The 22734-nt window shown below is 40.7% G+C and overlaps 1 protein-coding gene across 3 annotated transcripts in view; it reads left to right on the forward strand.

Moving 5' to 3' along the window:
* Positions 1-44: 44 nt before the first annotated feature.
* The window catches only part of ZZEF1 (zinc finger ZZ-type and EF-hand domain containing 1), a 59252-nt gene continuing 36562 nt past the window's right edge, over positions 45-22734 (forward strand). Inside the window, exons 1-21 of one of the 3 annotated variants that reach the window (XM_061470378.1) lie at positions 45-538; positions 3995-4139; positions 5257-5451; positions 6320-6491; positions 8155-8354; positions 9707-9917; positions 11336-11452; positions 11667-11845; positions 12910-13008; positions 13995-14086; positions 14957-15105; positions 15653-15764; positions 16918-17133; positions 17997-18097; positions 18431-18600; positions 19393-19526; positions 19830-19900; positions 20342-20456; positions 21050-21209; positions 22134-22255; positions 22342-22452. In XM_061470378.1, the coding sequence (XP_061326362.1) occupies positions 173-538; positions 3995-4139; positions 5257-5451; positions 6320-6491; positions 8155-8354; positions 9707-9917; positions 11336-11452; positions 11667-11845; positions 12910-13008; positions 13995-14086; positions 14957-15105; positions 15653-15764; positions 16918-17133; positions 17997-18097; positions 18431-18600; positions 19393-19526; positions 19830-19900; positions 20342-20456; positions 21050-21209; positions 22134-22255; positions 22342-22452 (3237 nt within the window). In that variant the 5' untranslated portion in view covers positions 45-172. Of the gene's footprint in view, positions 539-3358; positions 3618-3994; positions 4140-5256; positions 5452-6319; positions 6492-8154; positions 8355-9706; positions 9918-11335; positions 11453-11666; positions 11846-12909; positions 13009-13994; positions 14087-14956; positions 15106-15652; positions 15765-16917; positions 17134-17996; positions 18098-18430; positions 18601-19392; positions 19527-19829; positions 19901-20341; positions 20457-21049; positions 21210-22133; positions 22256-22341; positions 22453-22734 lie in introns of those variants that run through there. The other 2 variants (XM_061470380.1, XM_061470379.1) reach the window with 2 other exon arrangements.

The following is a 22734-nucleotide window of genomic DNA, read 5'->3' on the forward strand; positions in this document are numbered from 1 at the left end:
GCGCCGGGTGTCGCTTGGCGGCAGTGTGGCGCGGCCGCCGCCGGCCGGAGCTGACAGGTGCGGCGGGCCGGGAAGCTGCTGACTAAGGCGGGCCGGGCGGAGCCGCGGGAAGGCGGAGGACAAGTGGCTCTGCCGAGCGCCGGGTCGCAACGTCGGCGCTTCCGAGGGGCTCATGGGGACGGCGGCGAGCCACAGCAGCGAGGACGAGGAGGAGGGGGGCGCCGAGGAAGGCATGGAAGGGGCGGCCACCGCGCCTCAGCCCGGCGCTCCCTTCCCGCCTGGCACCGCAGCCAGCCCGGCGCCGCCGCTGCCTCCGGCTGAGGTGCTGTTGGACCAGGCCCGGTTGCGGGAGGCCACGGCGCGGCTGCGGGAAGCGGCGCTGCCCGAGTCGCTGGTGTCGCGGCACCACAGCACTCTGGTGCGCTGGCTGGAGGAGCGCCTCAGCCGCGGCGACGAGGCCGTCAGCCTGGAGCAGTTCTGTGAGGTGCTGGAGAGCGTCTCCCGCCTGGCAGCCGGCTCCCGCGGCGAGAGCGAGGAGGTGAGGCGGCGGCCGGGGGGGGGGGGGGCAGGCCCTGCTCGGGCCGGTGGGGGAGCTCCCGCCGGAGCCCGGGTGAAGGGGGGAGTGGAGGGAGGCGGTGGGAGCCCCGAGGGTGCTGCCGGAGGTGGATCTCACCGAGCCGGAGGTGCCCAGGCTCGGCCATGGGGATCCGGGTCACCCCTTCAGGTAACCGGGGCAAGGCCAGACCAGAGGCTCTTCTGCTGCGAGGCCAAACAGGCGGCTGGTGGTGCCGATAGGCAGGCTGTCGGCTTGTAGATAGTTTTTTTATTAATTAATTAATTGTGCCTGGTTTTGGAGATTACACTCAGCAACTGCTTCTGAAGAAAACCGTATTTTGCTACAACCCGCTGCTGCTGTTATTGCCAGCAGCAATAGCAGCTGTGGGTAGCACAGGTAGGAAATTCAGCGCAAGTAATTCCTTCGAGATGGTATCAGCAAGTCAGAGTTTACCAAACTTAATTTTCTTGTTCCTGTTCAAAACCAGCAGTGAAAATGTCAAGTATCTCATTGCAATCCTATTGCTTACTGTAAACTAAGAGGTTTGGAAAACTTGTTAGAAAGTAGTGTAACAGAGTTCCCTCTCTACAGAGAGAAGGTCTCAAAGTTTTAACGGTAGAAGAGAGCACCGTTTCCTTTCTAGTGTCGGAAGGGACGTGGATAAATTAACGTTTGGAACGTTTAGCTTTACTCCCTAGCTAGCATTCAAAATGCAGTCGAACACCCCTCTGGGAATTTCACACTCAGCTGAGAAAGTGGTTGTGTCCGAATTTGTTAGTGCATGCAGTTCTTGAGGCTCACCAGTGCTTTCCTTCTGCCTTTGTATTGCTCCTGAGTAGCAGAATAACTTGGTAAACCGTTCAATCACGTGTATGCTCCTTGAAACTGGTGCCGTTGTATTAAAAATGCTACTGGAACCTGGGAAGAGATTGATTTTGTTGTACAAGTAAGTATGCTTATAGCAGCTTGCTGCAAGTAGCTTGCTAAAATGCTGCTGCCTCCATTTCCAGTTGCTTTACAAGAACCAATAAAGAGCACTTCTTTGTACAGACAGTAAGAGTGAAATCAGTATGTAAGGATTCTTCCTCTTAGTTACAAACAACTGAGCTTTGCAGGCTGGGGGGATATTTTGAGGATTGAAGTAGTTTTTGTTTTGTGTTTTCTTGCTCGGGGGACGGGGACGGACTGACGACAATGACATTATCAATAGATTTATCATGGAGCCGATAGATGGTCTCATCTAGTCTGTCCTGCAAAGCTGAGATGTCGGAGTTGTGTGGAAACCCTTGATGTCATTGTTTCTGTGACTGGCACCCGCCCACAGGCTGTAGTATTTTAGATTCCCAGGATGTGTTTTAGACTGATGAGAAGTTAGTTTGTGGGTGGCAGGTCAATAGGTTTCCCTTTTTAATGTCTGTAGAATCCGGTCTGGCATAGGCTAAGGTTTGATCTGTCCATTAAGTTTTTCTGCTGTCAGTGTGAGGCTTGTGAATACCTGCTTTGAATGCTTTATGGGCAAACTGAACCTCTGTTGAAATTCAAAATCTTATTTTCTGGAGAAATTAAATCTCTGAATCCTTTTTTTATTCGTGTCTCAGCAGCTATCATACAGTGTATCCAAGTTTCACTTGAAGCATTAATGCTGCAGTTCTGCTGAGAGCAAAGGGTGAAATGAAATGAAGAGTTTTCCTAAGAGTTTAAAAATAAAGTAACAAAATACTGCATGAAGATACAAAGAAAAGCAGAGATCTAGTAATCTCTCCTTACACGAAAGTATAAGAAATTGGTTTAAAGTAGCTGTGGGCTAATACTGCCTTGCCATCTGATGTATTTGTTTTCACTAGTAACATCACAAAACTTGCTTGTTCACCTCATATTTTAGTAATTGCACAGCTCCACCTCAGATATGAGGAGAAAAAGATGTAATGGCAAGAATGATGTGGTAAAAAACTGTGCATTGAAGTGTTCTGCCAACTGAGTTCTATTTGTTTAAAATTAATTCCCTCTGGATTGTTGTCCTTAGGCAAAGGTCTTGGTTTTTTGTTTGTGTCTACCTGATGCCCAGCACCAGTCTGCTTTGCCATGAAGAGTAATACTTACATAGTTGATTGCTGTTAGCATGGTTCTGCTGTATGTTTAATAGAGTTCGTAAAATGCTAAGCTGAAATTCAGCTCTGTGCTGCAGAAGTGCCGTTGGAGCTTTAGTCAGCCAAAGTAAGGCATTGCAATTCTGTTGTCTTCTGAGGACTTTGCTCTCATTTAGGTGGTGTAATTATGTCATGGTTAATTGGCAGGTTATTTTCATCCAGTCATTTCAGATTACTTCTCTCCAGGATAGTACTTTTAATGGTACATCAAGTTTGATAAGCAGGTAGCAAACCAAGAGATTCAAGCATAAGCCTCCTCCTGAGTAGCAGTGACTTCTTGACTGTCAGGCATGTGTGAGATGATCTGTTCTTAGAGGCCAAATGTACTCAGCTATGTAGCTGAACTTGAAATACCAAGTTCAGGGCTAGGAAACTGAAGCCTTGCTTGTGAAGAGATTAGCAATTAAACAGAAGATGTTTCAGAATTAAATATGATTGTGAAAATATAGCTAGGGTTTTTAGTAGTATTGTGTCACAGGACTGTGACTCCTTTGATGTGGCTGGTTAACAGCATTATGTTTATGAGCTTGGTCCTGTTTTACAGGCTTAGCTGAATAAAGGTACCTTGTACTTTTGTTAGTACAAAGACGTGAAACGCAAAGCTATGTGAGTTACTTGTTATACATGCTCAGCATAGCTTTTTATGTTAAACATTTCTGTCAAAGTCAAAGATAATTAAGTTCCCCTGAATTAAAAAAGTAAGAACCTTTTCTAACTCTTTTCATTGTTTTAACAAATACTTTGACAAATGATATTAAACTGGTGTTTTGTGTAGGACAGTGCATGGAAGGAGATACATGTTTTAAAAACTCTGGTTCTAAGGATGCTTTCTTAACTGAAGAAAATGCATGAAACCTGGAAGAATTGGGGTAGCTGCAGCATGAGATGGGTGCAGCAGTAATGAGCAATGCCTGGTATGGCTTTTAGAACTAACTCAGCCTTTAATGGAAGAGCTTTTTAGTGCTCTTTTGTGAGCACCTTCTTTGTAGTCTCAGATGTTAGTGGATGGATGCTGCTGATTCACTGGTATAGATGATGTGCTGTCTCCACCTAAGCAAAACTACAGTTGACTTTTATAGGAAGGCAGTGCAACTGCCTTAAAACTTGCTGAAGACTGCAGATTTCCAGCCGAGCTGTTTCCTCTTGTCATTAATTCAATACTATGGAAAATGGGTTATTTTGATTATTATTTCATGCTGTTATAATGTTATATGGCTTCTATGAAATATCCTGAATTTCTGCTTGAAGCAAATAGGCTGAAATACATTTTCTTTTAATTTTTCCTCTTCAGGCCTTTGCACAATTTGATGCTGAAGGAGATGGCACTGTAGATGTGGAGAATATGCTGGAGGCTCTCAAGAATTCTAGTGGAGCTAATCTTCAGGGGGAGCTTAGCCATGTAATCAGGCAACTGCAAGCTTGTTCCCTAGTTCCAGGTATGAGAACAGAGTGGCCAAACAGATGGTTCCCAAGTCCTGCCCTGTGTAAGGGATGTTGCTTCAATAAATTACTTTAATAGTGTTCTTGTCCTAATCTTATCAAAACCATACTCCAGGTCATTCTCGCTTCTCTAGTATCAAACAAGTGAAGTTGCTGTAACTTAAAAATTTCACATAGTTAGATCTAGCTAGCTTACTTTCATAAGTAACCAATATTTTCCTGTCTGTGTGACTGAGGATCTTCTTATCATTGTCTGCTTTATCTCGCAGACAGGAAACGGTTCTATGCAAAATGTTGGTGAGTGTCTAGCTAATGCAGTCTTGTACTTGGAGGAATAAGTCCTCTTCTGAGCCTGTTTCAGGTGATGAGTCATGGACTTTATTATTAATATATTGTTATTTGAAATCCTTCTGAAACATAAGTCATGTTTTAAGGTGGGTAGTTTGGAAAGCATCAGTGCCCAGAATTTGATTTCTGGGATAAGTATCAGTTACTGGCTTTCCTTCCAAGCTTTTGATGGTAAGTGGCTAAAGAGGATTTGCCTTAGAGGATCAGACAAGAAGTGCTAGAATTGGCGACAGGTAAGTCAGAGGGCAGTACTCATGGAGTACTGTTTTGTGCATCTAAATACACTATGATCCAGAGAATTGCTGTTAAGGAAATGAAATTTCTTACAAACTTGGTGGAAAACATTAGGCACCTCCTTAGGAATAATCCCCAGTGCTAGAGCGAGATGCTTAGTGTAGCTCAGGGTGGGTGATGCGAGTACATCAGCTTGCTAGCCAAGCAGCAGCTGTTTCACTTAGATATTGAAGGCAAGGGTTTGAGACTTTAAGAACAGCAGAATAAGTATAAAAACTAAGATTTTTGGTAATTGTTTTGAACACCTTCAGGTATTTCAAGGAACTGGCAAAAATGTTTGCCTGCACCTCTTGCAGTCCTGCTGTAAAGATTGCAGACTTGAGCTACTTCCTGTGGTAGAATGTAGTTCCAGTGTTGGCTCCCATGCTTGATTTGGGTTTCCCTAGTAGTAAGGTGTGGGGGTGTGTGTGGAAATGATGACTTGGTCAAGTCAGCTATTGCAACACAGCTGGAAATAATCTCTCTTTCTAGGTTTTATTGATATATTTTCTGAATCGAAAGAGCGTCTTGGTCTTCATGCCTCAATGATCCTGAGGTTCTTGCACCGGAATCGCATTTCTAATACTGCCATCCCTTACCCAGTGCTGGAGTACTTTAACAATATCTGCACTATGAGGTCTTCTGTGCTGAAGGATTCTTTAGATCGACTTCTCCTAAAAGAGAGGGGTATGTAAATCTTTTTTTTCTTTTCAGTGTGTGACCATAGGTTGAAGAAGAGATTACAGATAAAACAAAAAGCTTTCTTTACTGTTGAATTTTTACCAGGCATGATTTTGTATAGAGTTGATGTGCGTGCTTCTGTGGGTGTTTTTGTTGTACTTTTGAAGCACATAAATTGATTTTCAAACTACCTCTCAATCCGAGTAACACACTGGGATGTTTTTCATCTTTCTCCTGACCTGTTTCAGAATGATTATTGTTGTGATATTCTCTATTCAGTCAAACATCTCTGCTAGTTGCTAGAAACAGTGAGATGAATATTTTCTGAAGCTGACTGTTCAGTGTTAAAAGTAATGTATTGTTTTGGAGTAGAGGTAGTGAATCTTTTACTGTATTTCAGACAGTACTCTCCTGGTGGTCTCCCTATGAGGATGGCTCCTTCTCTTTACAGCTTGACTTGATATTTTCAGATCTCTGCACTTCTGTTGAAATAGATTAAGTTACTTGGGGAAGCAGTCTGCTTTGTCCCTTCCCTAGAATAGCTGAATTGAGGTTTCTGCCATCGTATTTTACTTTTCCCTCTAATTTGGTTGGATTTTTGCATATTAATAATGCCTTTATGAGGCCAGTAATGAAAGAAGGTGCTAAAGGTTAGAGAACTCCAGGCAAAGTAGGTGTTTTCATACTGGTTAAGATGATTGTAATTTTATCTGAAATGAAACTTTGCTGTCTTCTACTTTCTGCCAGAAACAGTTCTTTGGGATCTGTGTTCTGTGCCAATGATTTAACTTGTATGTGTTAGTTATTGTAAAGGTATAATAATGCTTAAAACAAGCTAAAGAAGACTCTTATGCATGATTTATGTTCTTTGCAGAATACCCTAGTGATTTAAATGGTAATCAGGAGGCAGACAAACTGAAGTCTGTCACAAAGTGCTACACTCACATAGAAACCTCGTCCAATTCTGCTGATATTGACAAGATGACAAACGGAGAAACGACATCTTTCTGGCAGTCGGATGGCAGTGCCCGCTCCCATTGGATACGGTGAGCAACACGCCAGTATGCACCTGAGTTTTGGGGTTGTTAGTCCTTAGAAATACAGCTGGTGGACTGTTGTGGTGGGTTGACCAAAGCCACTCTGTCACTCCCCTCCTCAGCTGGACAGGGGAGAGAAGATACAGTTAAAGGCTTACAGATTGAGGTAAGGGTGGGGAGAGAACACTTGCCAACTGCTGTTATGGGCAAAACGGACTCAACTTGGGGAAATCAGTTAAATTTTGTTACCAAGCAAATCAGAGTAGGATAATGAGAAATAAAACCAAATTTTAAAACCGCTTCCCCCCCCCTTCTCTTGTTCTTGGGCTCAGTTTCACTCCTGAATTCTCCACCTCCTCTCCCCTGTGGTGCAGGGGGATGGGGAATGGGGTTGTGGTCAGTTCATCACACACTGTTTCTGCTGCTCCTTCCTCAGGGGAGGACTCCTCATACTCTTGCCCTGCACCAGTGTGGGGTCCCCCCTGTGGGAGACAGTCCTCCACCAGCTTCTCCAATGTGAGTCCTTCCCACGAGCTGCAGTTCTTCATGACCTGTTCCAGTGCAGGTGTTGTGCTTTAAACCCAGCCAGTAATTCAGCACCATGCAGCTGCTCCTGCCCTGGCTCCCAGTGAGATGGGGAGGAGAGTTGAAAGAATATAAATCCCGTGGGTTGAGATAAAAAACAGTCCAGTAACTAAAGTATAATACCAAACCACTACTGCTAGTAATAATGATAAGGGAAATAACAAGGGGAGATATTACACAACTAAAAAGGGAAAGGAGAAAAAACCACAATAAACACAAGTGCTGCCCAACATGATTGCTCAGCACCTGCTGACTGATACCCAGCCTCGCCTGAGCAGCCATCTGGGCCTTCTGGGTAACTCCCCCCAGTTTCTATACTGGGCATGATGTGCTATGGTATGGAATACCCCTTTGGCTAGTTTGGGTCAGGTGTCCTGTCTCTGCTTCCTCCTGGCTTCCCATGCACCTACTCACTGGCAGAGCATGAGAGACTGAAATGTCCTTGATCAGGATAAATGCTACTGAGCACAACTAAAAGATTGGTGTGTTATCAGCGTTGTTCTCAGACTAAAACTGAAACGCAGCACTGCACTGGCTTCTAAGAAGGAGAAAAATAACTGTTACAGCTGAACCCAGGACAGTGGGGTCCCTCCGATAGGGTGCAGTCCTTCAGGAACAGATGGCTCCAGCCTGAGCCCCCCGTGGGGCCACAGGTCCTGCCAGCAAGCCTGCTCCAGCATGGTCTTATCTCACCATGGGGCCACAGGTCCTGACAGGAGCCTGCTCCAGTGCAGGATTCCCACAGGGTCACAGCTTCCTTTTGGGCCTCCATGGGCTACAGGGGATATCTGCTCCATCATGAACCTCCATGGGCTGCAGGGGAACAGCCCCTGCTTCACCAAGAAATTAATTCTCAGTTGAAAACCATACACTAGAAAATTCTACAGTCTCAGTCTCAGAGGTGACTGTCTTTTAAGTCAGTTAAAGTTTTCTAACTCATCCACACTGATGCACTTGTGAAGCACTAGGTAATTTACTTTGTATTTATCTGTGTTTGTACAAGTGGAAACTGAGTGAAGCTTAGCTAAAAGTGAAGTGCTTGACCCTACCGTCTCTTTGAAAGAACTGTTTTATCTTTACTTTGCAGTTTAAAGATGAAACCAGATGTTGTCCTGAGACATCTGTCCATTGCGGTGGCAGCTAGTGACCAGAGTTACATGCCACAGCAAGTGACAGTGGCAGTGGGAAGGAATGCCAGCAGTCTTCAGGAGGTCCGAGATGTTCACATTCCAAGCAATATCACTGGCTACGTAACACTGTTGGAAAACGCTAACATTAGTCAGATGTGTGAGTCAATAAGGATACTGTTGGTATATTGTTTTGGTGCTTTTTTGGAGGTGAAAGTTTGGGTAGAGCATAGAATGATGTGTTGAAATCATTAGAGTAGGGACTTTAAATCACACCCTTGGGTCAGAGAAATTGTTCTTCTGGTGGTTTAATCTCTAGCCTTTAGGAGAGTCTTCTGAGTCTTTCTCATGGCATCTGTCTAACTTGGGCTAAGCGTTGAAGAGCTGAATGACTAAAGATGCAGTTTTAGCCTGTCAGTTTGAAGACACTGGGCAATTTAAAAATATCTTTGCTTGCAGAGTGGGAGCATATGTTGGATGATCATATCTAGCAAAAAATCTGCTTCTGAGCAACTATTTTCTTGGTAGCAAAACTCTGAAGCTGGTCAGATGATTTATGTAAAGCAGGTTTTATGCTAAGGGTTTTTAAGCAGTGTTATTTTTAAGTCTGGTAAATCTGTGGGTGCTCTATTGGAATCAATCAAGGGAAAGTTGCTCCTTCCTAAGATCATGGAATCTCAGACTGATTTGTGTTGGAAGGGACCGTAAAGCTCATCCAGTTCCAGCCCCCTGCCACAAGCAGGGACGCCTTCCATTAGCGCAGATAGCTCCAAGCCCTGTCCAACCTGGCCCTGAACAATGCCAGGGTTGGAGCACCCACAGCTTCTCTGAGCACCCTGTGCCAGGGCCTCACCCTCATAGTCAACAACTTCTTCCTAATATCTAAATCTCCCCTCTTTCAGCTTAAAGCCAGAAGGATGGTTACTGCAGCTTCACAAATGTTGTCCCTTCAGTTCAAATAGGTGCCTTTCACTAAGGTGAACCTGCAGTGGCACAGAAGCAGGTGGAAAAGATGTTGTTCCTCAGAAGTAACTAGGAAGATGCTGTCTATGCAAAATGGTCAAGAGTTTACTTGAAGATTTTTATGCAACTTAAAACTTTACTTTTAGGCTTTACTCTTTTACCCTAATTCTCCACTACCACTCCCAAGATGCTTCCTGTGTATGTAGGTAGAAAGGTACTGATGAAATAATCTGTAATCTATTTTCCACTTTGAGGGGTTTGGTTTTTTTTTGTTTTTTTTTTTTTGTTTTTCTGCTTTTTTCCTAATTTTTAGCTGAACCATATGTAATGGATCACATAAGCTGTTCAGGGGCTAAATTTTCCCAGTCGTAGGGTGTACAGTGAAGAAACACATATGCAGAGTTGTCTCTGTGTGGGAGTACTGTTACATATCTGCTGCTATTTTCCTCAGAGGTTTTGCGATAATTCTGGTTTTGAATATCTGCATTCTTCTAGATCTCATCCAGCAGAAGAAATGGGGGGAAAAAGGCTTATTTTGTGTTTTGACAGATGTACAGATAAATATCAAGCGTTGCCTTAGTGATGGATGTGACACCAGAATCCACGGGCTCAGGGCTGTTGGGTATCAACGGGTGAAGAAGGTGGGCGTCTCCGTATGCGATGCTTCAGCGATCTGGTACTGGTCGCTGCTGACCTCTCTGGTGACAGCTTCCATGGAAACAAACCCAGCATTTGTTCACACTATTTTGCAAAATACTCAGTAAGTACCAAACTTCCATGGCATGTAATAGCCTTATTTTTAGTTTGGTTTGGGTTTTCTAAGTACTTACAGCTTCAGTAAACTGATGTACCTCCCTCCAGTATGGTGTTTCATCATCTTTTTAGCTATCACACTTCAAATTTTGATACTTCTCTTTTATCTGTTTATACATACAAGAACTAGTTTTCCTTACTGTTGTATCTAATCTAGTTGTTAAGCCATGACTGAACAGACACTGAAAAATACCTTTTTCTTTTGCCTGTCCTTTGAATTGTCGTACTTTAGAGAAGCTTAAAATTATTGTTAATTTTATTGATTATAAATATTGGACGGCTTCCATTTATGGAATGGAGGTTAATTTAGCTTAATTTTGAGCGCATTTTTGCTTGTGTAATGCCTTGTAGTGCATTACGTGGGGATATAGTCAGATACATGCAGTATCTCTGTAGCTGTTTGCTTATGGTGATCAGCTGTTTTCTGTGTAACGTTTCCTTGTGTGACTGCCAAACGCTTCTGCCCAGTGACTTGAAGGATTGGAATCCTAATAAAATCACTATACACCCACATCAGCTTTTATAGAGCTTAGCTAGCATGATTCCACCATGCTCAAGGGCACTGCTGTCATTAGGGTAATGAGTACTGCAGGCTAAAGTCCATTAAGCCTATCTTTTAATTTGTGTCATCTATGGAACCTCTTTAGTGCTTAGATAACTTTCTACATGCTTATGTCTGAGGAATGTTCATAAGTGCAAGCTTTACTAAAACTGGGGGCCCTCGGGTTCCCTCAGTTTAGATAGTTTTTAGAAATACAACATGAATATTGAGGGGATAAGGACTGGAGAAATCTTGACTAAAAATATGTTCTCAGGAATTATAAATTCAGTGTTTGGAATTAGAAAGCAAAGCCTCAAACTTTAGTATTGAATGGAATGACTTTGAAACTGTTTAATAATCTGTATTTTCAGGGGTTATTACATTACCTTTGGAAATCAAACAGAAACTCTGATCTCAACTCTTTCAGTTTCTGTAATTGTTCTGAGAATTTAAAAGCAATTTTCCCTTTATTAACAGGCTCTTGCTCAGTGCTAGAACTATTTAAAATAAAGCAGTATGTGGACACTATTTCTAATGTTGTCACAGATGTAATTCAAAACCCCTTGATTTGTCTCATTGAATCTGAGATGATGAGACTAGATTCAGGATTACCCAGCAGCTGTTAAACTTTCCCTGCCTAGAATGCAGTACTCGCTTTACCTTTTGAAGTGATTGTCTGGGTCAGTAGATTTCCTGCACTCAGAACCCGTTTGTACAGACCTGCTCTCAAAAAGTGTGATGAGTCAAATATCTAATCCATTTTAGAAGGCTGTTTTCTCTGATTCTGTCTGGTTTTCTGATGTTATGTTCTGTCCTTTTACTAGGAAAGCACTGCAACACATGCCACCTCTATCCCTAACACCAGGCTCTACAGATTTTTCAAGCTTCTTATCCCCAAATGTTTTGGAAGAAGTCGATAGCTTCCTCATAAGGATAACAAGGTAAGTTTGTGTTGATGTGTTTTGATGCAGTAGAAGATGGTTTAGAAGAATTTGTATATCGAATTTCTCTCATCTTTACTCACCTGCTCTTGAAAAATTGGAAGATGTTAAGAAACTAGCACTGGAGATTTTTCCATATGAGCATCATCTGTCTTATTTAAAAACGGTGTCCTGAGTTTTTTCTTTTCATACTGTTGTTTTTTTCCCTCCCCAGTTGTTGTACCACTCCTGAGGTTGAGCTTACACTCTTGGCCTTTGCCTTAGCCAGGGGGAGTGTTGCAAAAGTGATAAGTTCCCTTTGTACAATCACTGATCATCTGGAAACTCCATACAAGGCTTCATCGCTTATCGCTTCCATGGCAGTGGTCAGACAGAACCTGCTGTATAAATACGGTAAATGAATAATTGCTGGATCCTTTTCTGTACATACTTCATACAGTATGCAGCTTTGAGTTGTTTTACTTGTTCTCCTGGGATTTAAAATTATACAAGACTTCTAAATTAACAACTGTTACCAAGAAGATACCCTGTGAAGCTGAATGGCCCTAAAACCTTGGCGATTAGATCAGCTTTATGTGATCTAAGAGTTGAACCAGGTGGCATCATGCTGAGGAAGAAAACATGAACTTTTGTAGGTAATGGCCCTTATGTCAAGATGGTGATAATGTTTGTATTGTGTAAAAGATGTTTGTATTGTGTAAAAGATGGCTTCAATTATTGTTGTTCTTCCAATAACATGCTTTTTTGCATGTTTAGCCTCAGTAATTGGTCCCTCTTGCAGACACGTGCATAACATAAGATGTGTTCTAAATTGAGTGTCATTAGCATCACTTTACAGCTCTTTTATTTTCACTTTTATAAATTAATCTGAGTATGTCAGAAGTATATAGCTGTGTGTGGTCTGGCGTAAGGTAGAATTTGGCTGTATTAACTGTATTTGTTTGATAAATCTGTCTTTTGCCAGGTGTCAACTCCTGAGATCATCACTAGTCCTTCATGAAGAATTTTCCCCTTTGGCTTTTAGTATGTTTTGTCAGGACTTACAACCTTGTGCCAAATGACACATTAATTATTTTAATTATAATATCAGTCTTGAGTCTCAAAAGCTTTGAAAATTGCTTCGTTTTTCCTGGAGTAGCTGCTGCTTTTTGTAAGCCAACAGTGGTATTTTGTGTATTGGGAATTCCAAAGTGTGCAGCCATTAATTGTCATGGTTTTCATTCTCCTTCTCTCTGTATCTAAAACTTGAGCTATTTTGTGTTAATGTGTACCTTATGCTCCAATTTCTTCCCCCCCTGTTTTTTGACTGACAGTGGTAAAAATCTCATTGTAACTTTCTTCCCTTTATTCTTCCATTTCTTATCTTCATGAAGAACTTTAGAAAGCAGACTTTTCTGGGTTTGTTTCTTATGAAGTTGATAAACCTGTTGATTTATTTATTTATTTATTTCACTCAGGAAAACCTTTACGACTCACTTTGCAAGCCTGTGATGTCAAGGGAAAAGAAGATAAATCAGGGCCTGAAAACCTCCTTATGGAGCCATGGACTGGGGATGGTAATAGCTTGAACTTAAAATCCAGAATATTTAAACAGACACAAGGACTGTTATCAAGGCTGTGATGCTGCTCCTTATATATATATTTATATCTGTTTGGTGCTACTTAATAATTTTATGATATGGAAGATCTGTAATCAAAAAAGAAAAGGGGGCAAAACAACACTAAAACACCCCAAAAAACCTAACAAAAAGCCCCCAGTATGTAAAGTCTGTTTTACAGTGGGGGTTTCTCAGGAGCCAATTTATTGTTAAAGCAAACAAAAAGATTGGATTTGAGGGAGAATTTGACATGGCAGTCAGCAATGGGCTCTTGCAGAGAAAATGACCTGGAGCACATTTTGAGGCTTTAAGTCGTGAATCATTCATTGCTAGTTTCCCAAATATTGATGAAGAGATTTGGTAGAAACCCTTGAAATTCTCATTGACTGCACATGACTTAATTCTCCTTTTAATCCTGCCTTTGTTAATGCAGTATTTTCATGTACTGGATACAACCTGAACAAAATAATTTGTGGTTTTTTGACCTTTTTTTTTAAGTGAAATGCTACCTCATCTTATTTTAAAAACTTGTGTTTTGTGCAGTGCTACTGCTAAATGCAAGCTATTGTGATAGAAAATCAGGCACTTTCTAAATGCTTATTTTTACCCTTCTGTTTGCTTGCATGTGGTGTTTGAATTCATTTTGTAGCTCTCCCAAAATCATAGAACCCCAGGTTGGGAGGGACCTTAGGGATCATCTGGTCTAACCTCATTAGCATGACCCAGACTAGATGTCCCAGCATACTGTACAGCTGAATCTTAAAAGTGTCCAATGTTGGGGAATCCACCACTTCCCTGGGCAGATTATTCCAAAGGCTGATTGCTCTCTAGCTAATGAGTATTTCAGTAGAAAAGTGTTGTGGTTTTGCTCCCCCCCTGCCCCTTAATTCACAGCTTGCACTAGCAGTCATTCCAGCCTCGTTCTGTCTCTACTGCTGCTTTAGGTTTTCTTACTGAAACTGGGAAAACCAGAGCAAGTATTATTCTTTCTACTGGAACTGAATCTTCATTTCAAGTGACACAGATTAGAATCAAGGTATGCAGTTCCTGTATGCTTTTGAAGCAGAAGGTTTGCTTGTTTCCCTAGTGGTAGAGTTGAAGTATTTTTTTTTTGTATGAACTGTAATTTTAAATTCATCATGAAATAGTGTTATTGTAGGGTTTTGCTTTGCTGTAAATCACAGAGAATTTAAGGAAAGGGAGGTATTAAATTGTTACAGGATGCCACAGGCATGTAGTAAAGCCATTTATTTTATATTGCGTTTGTCTATATCTTACAATATATCTTACAAGTCGGTGACAAGTGTGGTATCTCTCTAAAGGGTATGGATTTATATGTCAGATTTTGCATTTAAAATACTTTTTTGACTGTGTGAATAGCAGGAGTCAAGATATATAGCATGTGAGTTCAGGTTAAATGTAGGTCTTTCAAAGTCTTTTTAGAAACATCAGTGTAATTTGAATACTTGGTGTGATTTTTTTATCTTGTTTAAAAGCAAGATCGTGTGATTAAATCTCAGGGCCAGGACCAAGCTTCAGTGAGATTTCTGCAGCTGAATTTATTTATTTATTTAAGGCACAGCGGTAGTTAAATTTCTGGAGCAAGGTTCTGTATTTCAGTGTCAAAAACACTTAGACATGGGTGGACTTCTGGCAAGTAAATTCTAACTAGAGCTGGAGTTTGGGTGCTAGGAGGGTGATAAATACAGCAAATGTTAACCATGATGCATGATCCTGATTGACTTAGTTTTCCTAACACTTTTCTAAATGCATATAATTTCTCTGTGCAGTTCCAGAGATCAGTGCTGTCAGTATTCAGGCTTTTTCTGTAACTTTTTTCTTGTGAAAGCAGCATCTTCTTTTACTGTCAACTTGTTAATCCATTGCGCTCAATTTGTTCTTTTAGGTCCGAAGGGGAGCCATCGGGGCCCAGTGTGGGCTGGTGTTTGCTTATAATAGTGCTTCAGAGAAGTTCCATGCAGAGGAACACTTCAAAAGGTTTGAAAGCTATGACAAGTGGAAGCTGCGGGAATTCAAGCAGTTCTTAAAGAACAGGTATAGGTGGGCTTCTTGTAATGACTATCTGGAAAATAATTGTGATATTAGATCTTTTTTCAATGTCATTTGAACTGCTGAAAAGTCTTCCAAATGACTTAAGAATAATGCATCGTTGAATTGTTAGTTGTTTGATTTCAGTGACCCCAAATGTGATGTGTTTGAGGCAATATGTATATAGCTGTTGGTTTCAATATCTTGATTTAAAGACTTGTTTAAAAAGGGATATGACAAAATCCATGTTCTATGGGAGGTGCACATCACTGATAGCAGAAGCCCCTTCTAGGAAGGTCATGTGTTAATCAGCATTTATTAAATGACTTTCTTGGAACTGTCGCTCAGGAGCGAAGGGAGGCTGGGAACCATGACTGAAAAGATTTCCTTAACTTTCTGACCTTGCACTTGCTAGAATTTGTGTGTGTAAAACTTTCCATTGTCTCTCTTCACATCTTTATAACCATAATATGCAAAAATATTCTGGTAAAATATCAAGAGCTTTGTAGTTCCTTTAAACTTAACGAAGTTTGTTGCATTCTTTTATATATAGAAGCAGCTGCTCATGTGACGATCTGGGAGATGATGATCCTATTGGCTGGTTTGAAGTGGAAGAAGAATGGGATGAAGTTGATGTCAAAATGCAGGAATGCAGAATTTCTCAAGTAAGGAACCATAAAAATCCATTGAACCAGTCACAGTGAGCAGAAGCTTTTCTCTGTGCTTTGTTGTAATGTCAACTGAAATAAACTTAACTCTTATGTGTAAGGGCAGCTCTTCTGGGTAGAGGTAAAAAGCAATGGGCTTCTAGTTAAGCGTAAGCCAACTTTTGTCCTGTGAGTTTTATTCTTTTTCTCTGTATGTACACATATGTTTAATGCAAAGATATGTGAGAATGTGCAGACTGTTGGCTTTATCCTGAGGAGATACTTCCAAAAAGGATGACATGATTGTTGCTTTGTTCTAATATCTAGACGAATTAACTGCTGTGTAATTACGTTTATTCTTTCAGAGCCAGATCCCTTGTTTTAAGGGACAAACAATTACAAAGCAGTTCCATCAGACTAATTCCCTTGAGGAACATGGGACTTCTGTTCCTATAGTGGCTTGAACAAATGCAAAACAATACAGGTTTTGATTTGTAGTGTTTAAGTAGGAAACTTTGCTTTTCAGATCCTGCACTTATCTCGGCTCTGGAATCAGCTGTTGCTCAGTTCCCCAATCCTTTTGTGTACTGTAGGAATTAGCAGAAGTGGTGATGCAGTTAAAAGTCAACTGGGAACTTTTCTAAAGCCATCGCTACTTGCTAAGACATTCTGCTGCTGTCTGTGTAACACTTAGTCCCTGAGATTCATGAGCGCATAGAGCTACTGAGTACATTTGGATTGCAGAACTTGCTGTTCCTTTCTGCTTTGTGTTCTGTATCTCACAGTGGACAGATTGCCTAAAAGTATGTTTAAATATTACACACTAATCCTCTGTTTGCTTCTAAAAGCAGCTAGTAACTTTTTAACCTGCAAAAGTGCTGTAACTGTAGAACCAAGGAAGAGAGTATGCAGAATGAATGGAACTGATAATGAATTAACTAACTTTGCAGGTGCTTGTAGATGTCACAGAACCATCACTGTGACTTTGTTTGGAAGTGGGGAGAGTTCAGGCTCGGTGTCTTAAACTTGTGGAAGTGATTGACAGGGAATAAGGCTTGCTACCCCAATCCCACCTGTAGTCTTGTCGAATGTATGTGCACTCATGTCTTTTAAAGCCAAATATGTACTAGCTTTTAAAACCAAATCTTGTGCTGTGCTAATATCCTTCTAGTACTTGATGATAAAGTTCTTGTGCACAAGACAAGACACAGCAGAGCGGCTCGGAGTTCAAGGCCTGAATGTCCTTGGGTATCTTCGGCCTATGCGGGATGAGCCCAGTAGGAGCATGAACTGCTTGCAATGCAGGAAAACGGATGATGATACAGTTTGTGGCACAACTCTTCTCCTGAAGACACTTCATTTCATCCAGCAGCTGGCACAGGACCTGGTATTTTTTCTGCTTAGTTCGTTTTAAGGGTGTACATGCTAAAAGGAATAAGGCTGTGCTAAAATAAATTGTGACTGCCTAAGGAAAATCTTGGTCCTAGGTAATAGCAACTGTTAAAACCATGCTGTGGAGGAAAAAAGGGTTTCTGAAGAACAGTATTCTCTGTGTTGGCTAGGAATATGCTCGCTTCAGGCCCAGAAAAGGGTTAATAACCATTTTTCAACATCGGGTTACAATGCTGGGTGAAGTAGATGCAACAGGAGGATGCTCTACTGTCTGTTGGTATTTCTGAAGCAAGCATCTGAAAAATGCATAGAGAGATAGCTAGGAAGGCTGCATAGATTAAAACATACCGTCATCTGAAAAAATTCTGTGGATATCTAGGGTGAGACATATGTGGTTAAGAGATGGGGCTGGTGTGTGCTGTTATGTGTCAGCCTCATGTACCTCATGTACCCTACTTGAGGATACATGTCAAAACCATGTTTTCTTCGTATAATGCATGCATCTGTGCCTTTTCAGCTTCCTTTCTGATCCATGGAGAATCTCATTTTGGCTATTACTCTCAATTAAATTACATGGAGAGGTAGAGGTAATGTCAAGTCTTTTGGTAGTGGGGGACTAGGCATCTAGAAGGAGGAGAGAGAATCCTTATTAGCTCTGTTAAGGGGAAGGTTTCAGTATGAATTGTCACATTGAGACCCTGGAGTATCCATGGAGGAGCTCACACTGGAATTCATGGTAGCTCTAAGTATATAAGAAACTAGCCTGGTTTAAGCCCGCTGCTCAGGGATTTACTTTTTATAAATGTGTTCTGTATAGAATTAGTTTTCCAATCCTGTGTTTTCTTTTGCCTTTTTAAGGTTCAGCAGAAGGAGAGTGGATTAAAATACAAGTCATTTTTGGATTTCACAGGCCTTGATTTGCAGCTGTTCTGGAATTTTTACAATAAACTTCACCAAAGGTAAGTAAGTCACTTCTGTGTGCCGAAGCACTAAGCTCTGCGTGTACATATAAATAGTGTATGCTTTGTTTAGCTGCAGCAGTTTCTTCTTCCTAAACTACATCATTTACATAAATAACATTTTCCTACTGCTGCCATATGGGGTTTTAACTATAATGTTATGTAGAAGCCTGAGATGTAGATTAATTTAGCCGGTAGCTATACTTTTTTTGCCTATGTGCTCTCTACTCAGTGGTTTTTACCCATCTAAGATAGTGATTTTCATAGCATTACCTATTTGGTGCAAAAAAAGCTTCTTGTTTTTGCTTCTGTTTATTCTATGCTTTTTTGCAGCCCAAGGGAAGAATGTATCTTTGCTCAAACACTGCTGTTGCAGCTTCTCCAGAGCTGCTTCTCTGTACTTACCGCAGACAATAAAACTGCTAAACCTCAAGAAACTTCTCAGAGTAAAACATCTGGTCACACAGAAGCTGCAAAAGAGCTTTACAGACATTTGTGTGAAGGTAGTTTATATTGAATATATTGCCTGTTTTGTCTGTTTTGGCTTAGAAGTGTATCACAACAGTTACAATTCAGGAAAAGATGTTTATTCCTAGAGGCCAAGTCATCTACTGTTCCTTTCTTGTTTGGGTCAGGGAGTACTAATAAGTCTATCACAGTGAAACTTTCCTGGACCCTATGAAATGTTTTTATAGACATTCTGACAACATGGGGTGTGGGAACAGCTGCAATAGAAAACTTCTTTTGAGCATGTCACCTGCTTGAGCCAGCAGGGAATGTGATCCTTTAATCTAATGTTACTGGGGTTTTTATTTCTGGTGTTTCATATAAATACCAGTGATCTTACTAGGAGCTTGTAAGGTTTAATGAAACACAGGGAAGACTCTAGAGCCAGCAAAGAGAATGGGAATTACACTCTAGATAGCATTGGAAGTAGGTTGGTACTCTCTTTATTAAAGTGTAATTTTTTTTTGTTAATTCCCTAGTAGTCTCCTAAAAAGTCAGCTAAAGATAAACCAGTTCATGTAGAATCTGTCACATCTTGAAAGCTCTGTTAGGTTTGATAGTTGTCAAGCCTTAATGTTCCTAGAATTAATTTACTTAGTGAATAAATATATGCTTAGAAAAATCTTTCTTGCTGGAAGTGAAGATGTTTCCCCTCATTTTCTGCTGACATATTAGGTTTACAAGGGCTTGAAGATGTGTAAAACAACACTTGAATTCGGTTATGCCTCTGACACATCAGATTGAGTATTAATTTGAACTGTAATTTTCTTTCTTTTTTGTATGAGCAGTAGTGGATATGGGGGACAGTAACTTCATGCCAATGAAAATGCTGAAAGAGGAAGTTAAGAACACCTTACTCAGCGGAGCAGCTATCTTTTTCCCAGATAGACAGACCAGGCGACACCAGCTCTTCGCCATGATGGTAAATCATTGAATGAGAAATTGCTTGTTTACTGCCTGTGTTCTTTATGCAGAAAAGAGGAAAAATCTGAGTTCTTGTTGTCAAATAATCTGTTTTGTCCCATTAAAGTAAAAACCTTCCTTTCTCTTCTTTGCCTCCTTTTACCCTCCCCCTTCTTTCTCTCTGCAGCTTATTCAAAGAAAGAGAGAGGAGCTAACCCTGCTTTTCTTACCAAAAATGAATAGTAGCACAGAAATTAGAATCCTTTCTCACAGAGGAGGGAAACTGAACATAGCGTAAAAATAAATCTCTTTCCTTTTCTAGAAAAACATCACAGAGCAAGAACATAAGCAATCTGTGCATCTTGCCTTCAGATCCTTGTGTACTCACTTCAGGTAAGGGGTCCTGAGATGGAAGAGAATTGCCTGATACCCAACATCTGTGAATAAGTTCATATTTAATTGGTTTTAGAAATGTTATTCCCCTGGAAAATAATTCTCAAAAGAACTCTACTGTCTCTTGCTTTAGAGAGGAAAATACTACTACTTAATATGTTTATTAATGGAATAACTATATAAAACATTGCCCAATGTTTGTGCTGCTTCACAGTATATTGCTTAGACTCCTCCTACGCTGTCTTCCAATTTCTGTATGTTCTTGTCCATGATGATAGTTGGTTTTGATTTAATTAGTCTGGAGTCATCAGAACCCAAACTTTTGATTTTCATAGTGATTATACAGTAGGATCTCTATGGATGTATCACAATGATAACTGAATTTGTGTTTTGGAACTGTGCTGCTTGTTATTGGTTAGTAAGAAGATTTTTGTTCCGTAGTGATCAAGATCCAGGTGGACTCCTATTATTACCAGAGAAAGGAGTTTCTGAAAATCTTGACATAAGTGAAGTGCTGTCAGTCATGGATACCCTTCTGCTAGTGGCAGCAAGAGAGGTAACTCTTCATTTTCCTACTTCTTTGCTGTAGGTTTTGTATGCATTGAAACACAAGCTGCATGCCCAAGATGTATGCTAAAGAAATGGCTTTCCTATCTGGGATAAAACTTTTCACGGTTGTTCATCTCTGTAGGATTAGATTTTCCAACCAATTGAAGTCATTTTATTTAGGCAGTAATGTTTCATTATACTAGAGTAACTAATGTACAAGATGAAGTATTTTTCTGTATTATTGAGAAGACTTTATGGCACAGTAGCCACACTGGAAAGCAGAACTAATCATCGTATATTGAGAGCTTAGAATTGGTCATGACACTAAAGGAGGTGTAAGTGGAGGAGGCTCATTTACATATACAGAAAAAATGTGCTGAGAACATGGAGTGACTCACTTGTAGCTATCCCTACTTAAAATTGTGATTTATCACAACAAAACAGCATCAGTTGCGTCGTGGCATTATATGCTGCTTGTCAGTTGCATTGAATCTTTTTGTGGCATGAGTGGGATGATAATGTCCTTCATAGTTGACTTAGTACATATTGTATGTAATTCTGCAGCAGAAGAGAATATCCTTTTGTTACATTCTTTTTCAGTGTGAAATGATGATGCTGGATGTTGCGCAGCAAGAGAGTGGGACGGTCTTGTCTTCCTTATTCTGGTCTGTTCAAGGTAGCCTCCTTTCATGGTGCTACCTGCAGCTTAAGGGTAGTGATAATTCAGCCAAGGATCTTGCAGTAGAAATCCTTAAAAACTGTAAGTGCTGGGATTGAATACAAAATTGTGGTGTGATACAGGGCTTTAAAATGCGATTTTACAGATTGCGGTACAATAAGGGTTCAGCAGTGATTGCCTGGAGCATATTCATAACTATCAAAGCTTTTCTGATCACTCTGGGAAGAGATTTGTAGGCATATTAAGCAATTCAGAATTTTAGTTATACTGCTGATTTGGTGTTGGTAGAATCTTAAGCAAACATGTCAAAAACCCCACCCAAACAACAAACAATTACACTTTTATTTGGGCATATTGGTTCCTTCAAATGTCCCTTGTTTTGATAAGCCTTTCTGTGGTGATTACATATTTTCCTGCTGTTTGTGATAGCAAGAAGACAGGAACTTACTTAAGAAGCTGGGCACTTCTAAGGGGTGTTTTGCTACAGTGGTTTTGTAGTTGTGTTTTTTTAATGCATCAGCTCAATATTAAGTAGTTAATTGGACCAGAAGGTGTAATTTTATGTGAAATTACTTCATATTTGTTATTTGTGTATAAATAAGTTGTTTTTCTTTTGGGTTCCTGTCTTGCATCTAAAAATGGAGTAAAGCTATAGCTAACACTGACTAGCCTCACTTGTTACTTAAGCTGCTGTACTTAAGCTTCTGTAGGAAGGCTACTGAATATGCTGAGATTATTGAAACAATCTTGGAGCGTTTGAATAAGTTATTCACCACTCAACTTTTTTGTAATCTCATTGCTAAGCATGACTTGTTTCCACAATAGAAATACCACAGAAAATTTCTCTGAACTGTTCTCACTTTTGAGTGTCACTGCCGTGGGGCAGCAGATGCCTTTCCTGCTGTCTCTCCTCTTATGCACATCACCACACACTTAAGTGTTTGATAAAGCAGGTTGTGGTAGCAAATCCTTAAGGTGGCTATTAAGGGTTTTTTTTCTCTTTAGATGTGGGCCAGTTCCTGTCAAATATCAGAACGATTTTGCAGTCACTTTTATCTCAATATAGTGGCAAAACAATAGTAGAAAAAATAAGTAACTCTGTCTTTGCTATGGCAACTCGTCAGCTGGTAAGTGAACACTGGGGTTTTGTACTATTCCCGGGTAGCATGGCTGTGGTGATGTGCATCTTCATGAGACCTGTGCTTTCTCCTAGGTCATCTTCCTGTTGGATTTTTGCACTTTAGACATTCCATACTGTACTCTGCTACGGGGATTCAGCACTTTGATAGAACCACTGAAAAGCCTTTGTAGTGAGCCTCATAAGGTAACTAAGGATACAGGCACTAATAAGTACAGTGAAACAAAAGCAAAATTGCAAGACAGACATGGAGAACTCTGATGATTCTATTGGTGAGCGTTTGAAAGGGGCTAGAAAGCTTCTAAAGTCATGGGTTGTGTAATAAAATGTAGAGTGAAGACCTAGAAATATATCTGTACTGATACAGAAGATGAGCAAAGTGACCAGAAAATCCAACTGGAATGGGAGGCGTAGAAGTTGGATAGGAAGAGGGATTCTGAGAATGAAGAGGAAAATAGTTTAAAAATA

Source organism: Pezoporus flaviventris, unplaced genomic scaffold, assembly GCF_033815535.1.
Source record: "Pezoporus flaviventris isolate CSIRO_AGI_PZ_B2104156 unplaced genomic scaffold, CSIRO_AGI_Pfla_v1 ptg000063l, whole genome shotgun sequence".
Classification (NCBI taxonomy): domain Eukaryota; kingdom Metazoa; phylum Chordata; class Aves; order Psittaciformes; family Psittacidae; genus Pezoporus; species Pezoporus flaviventris.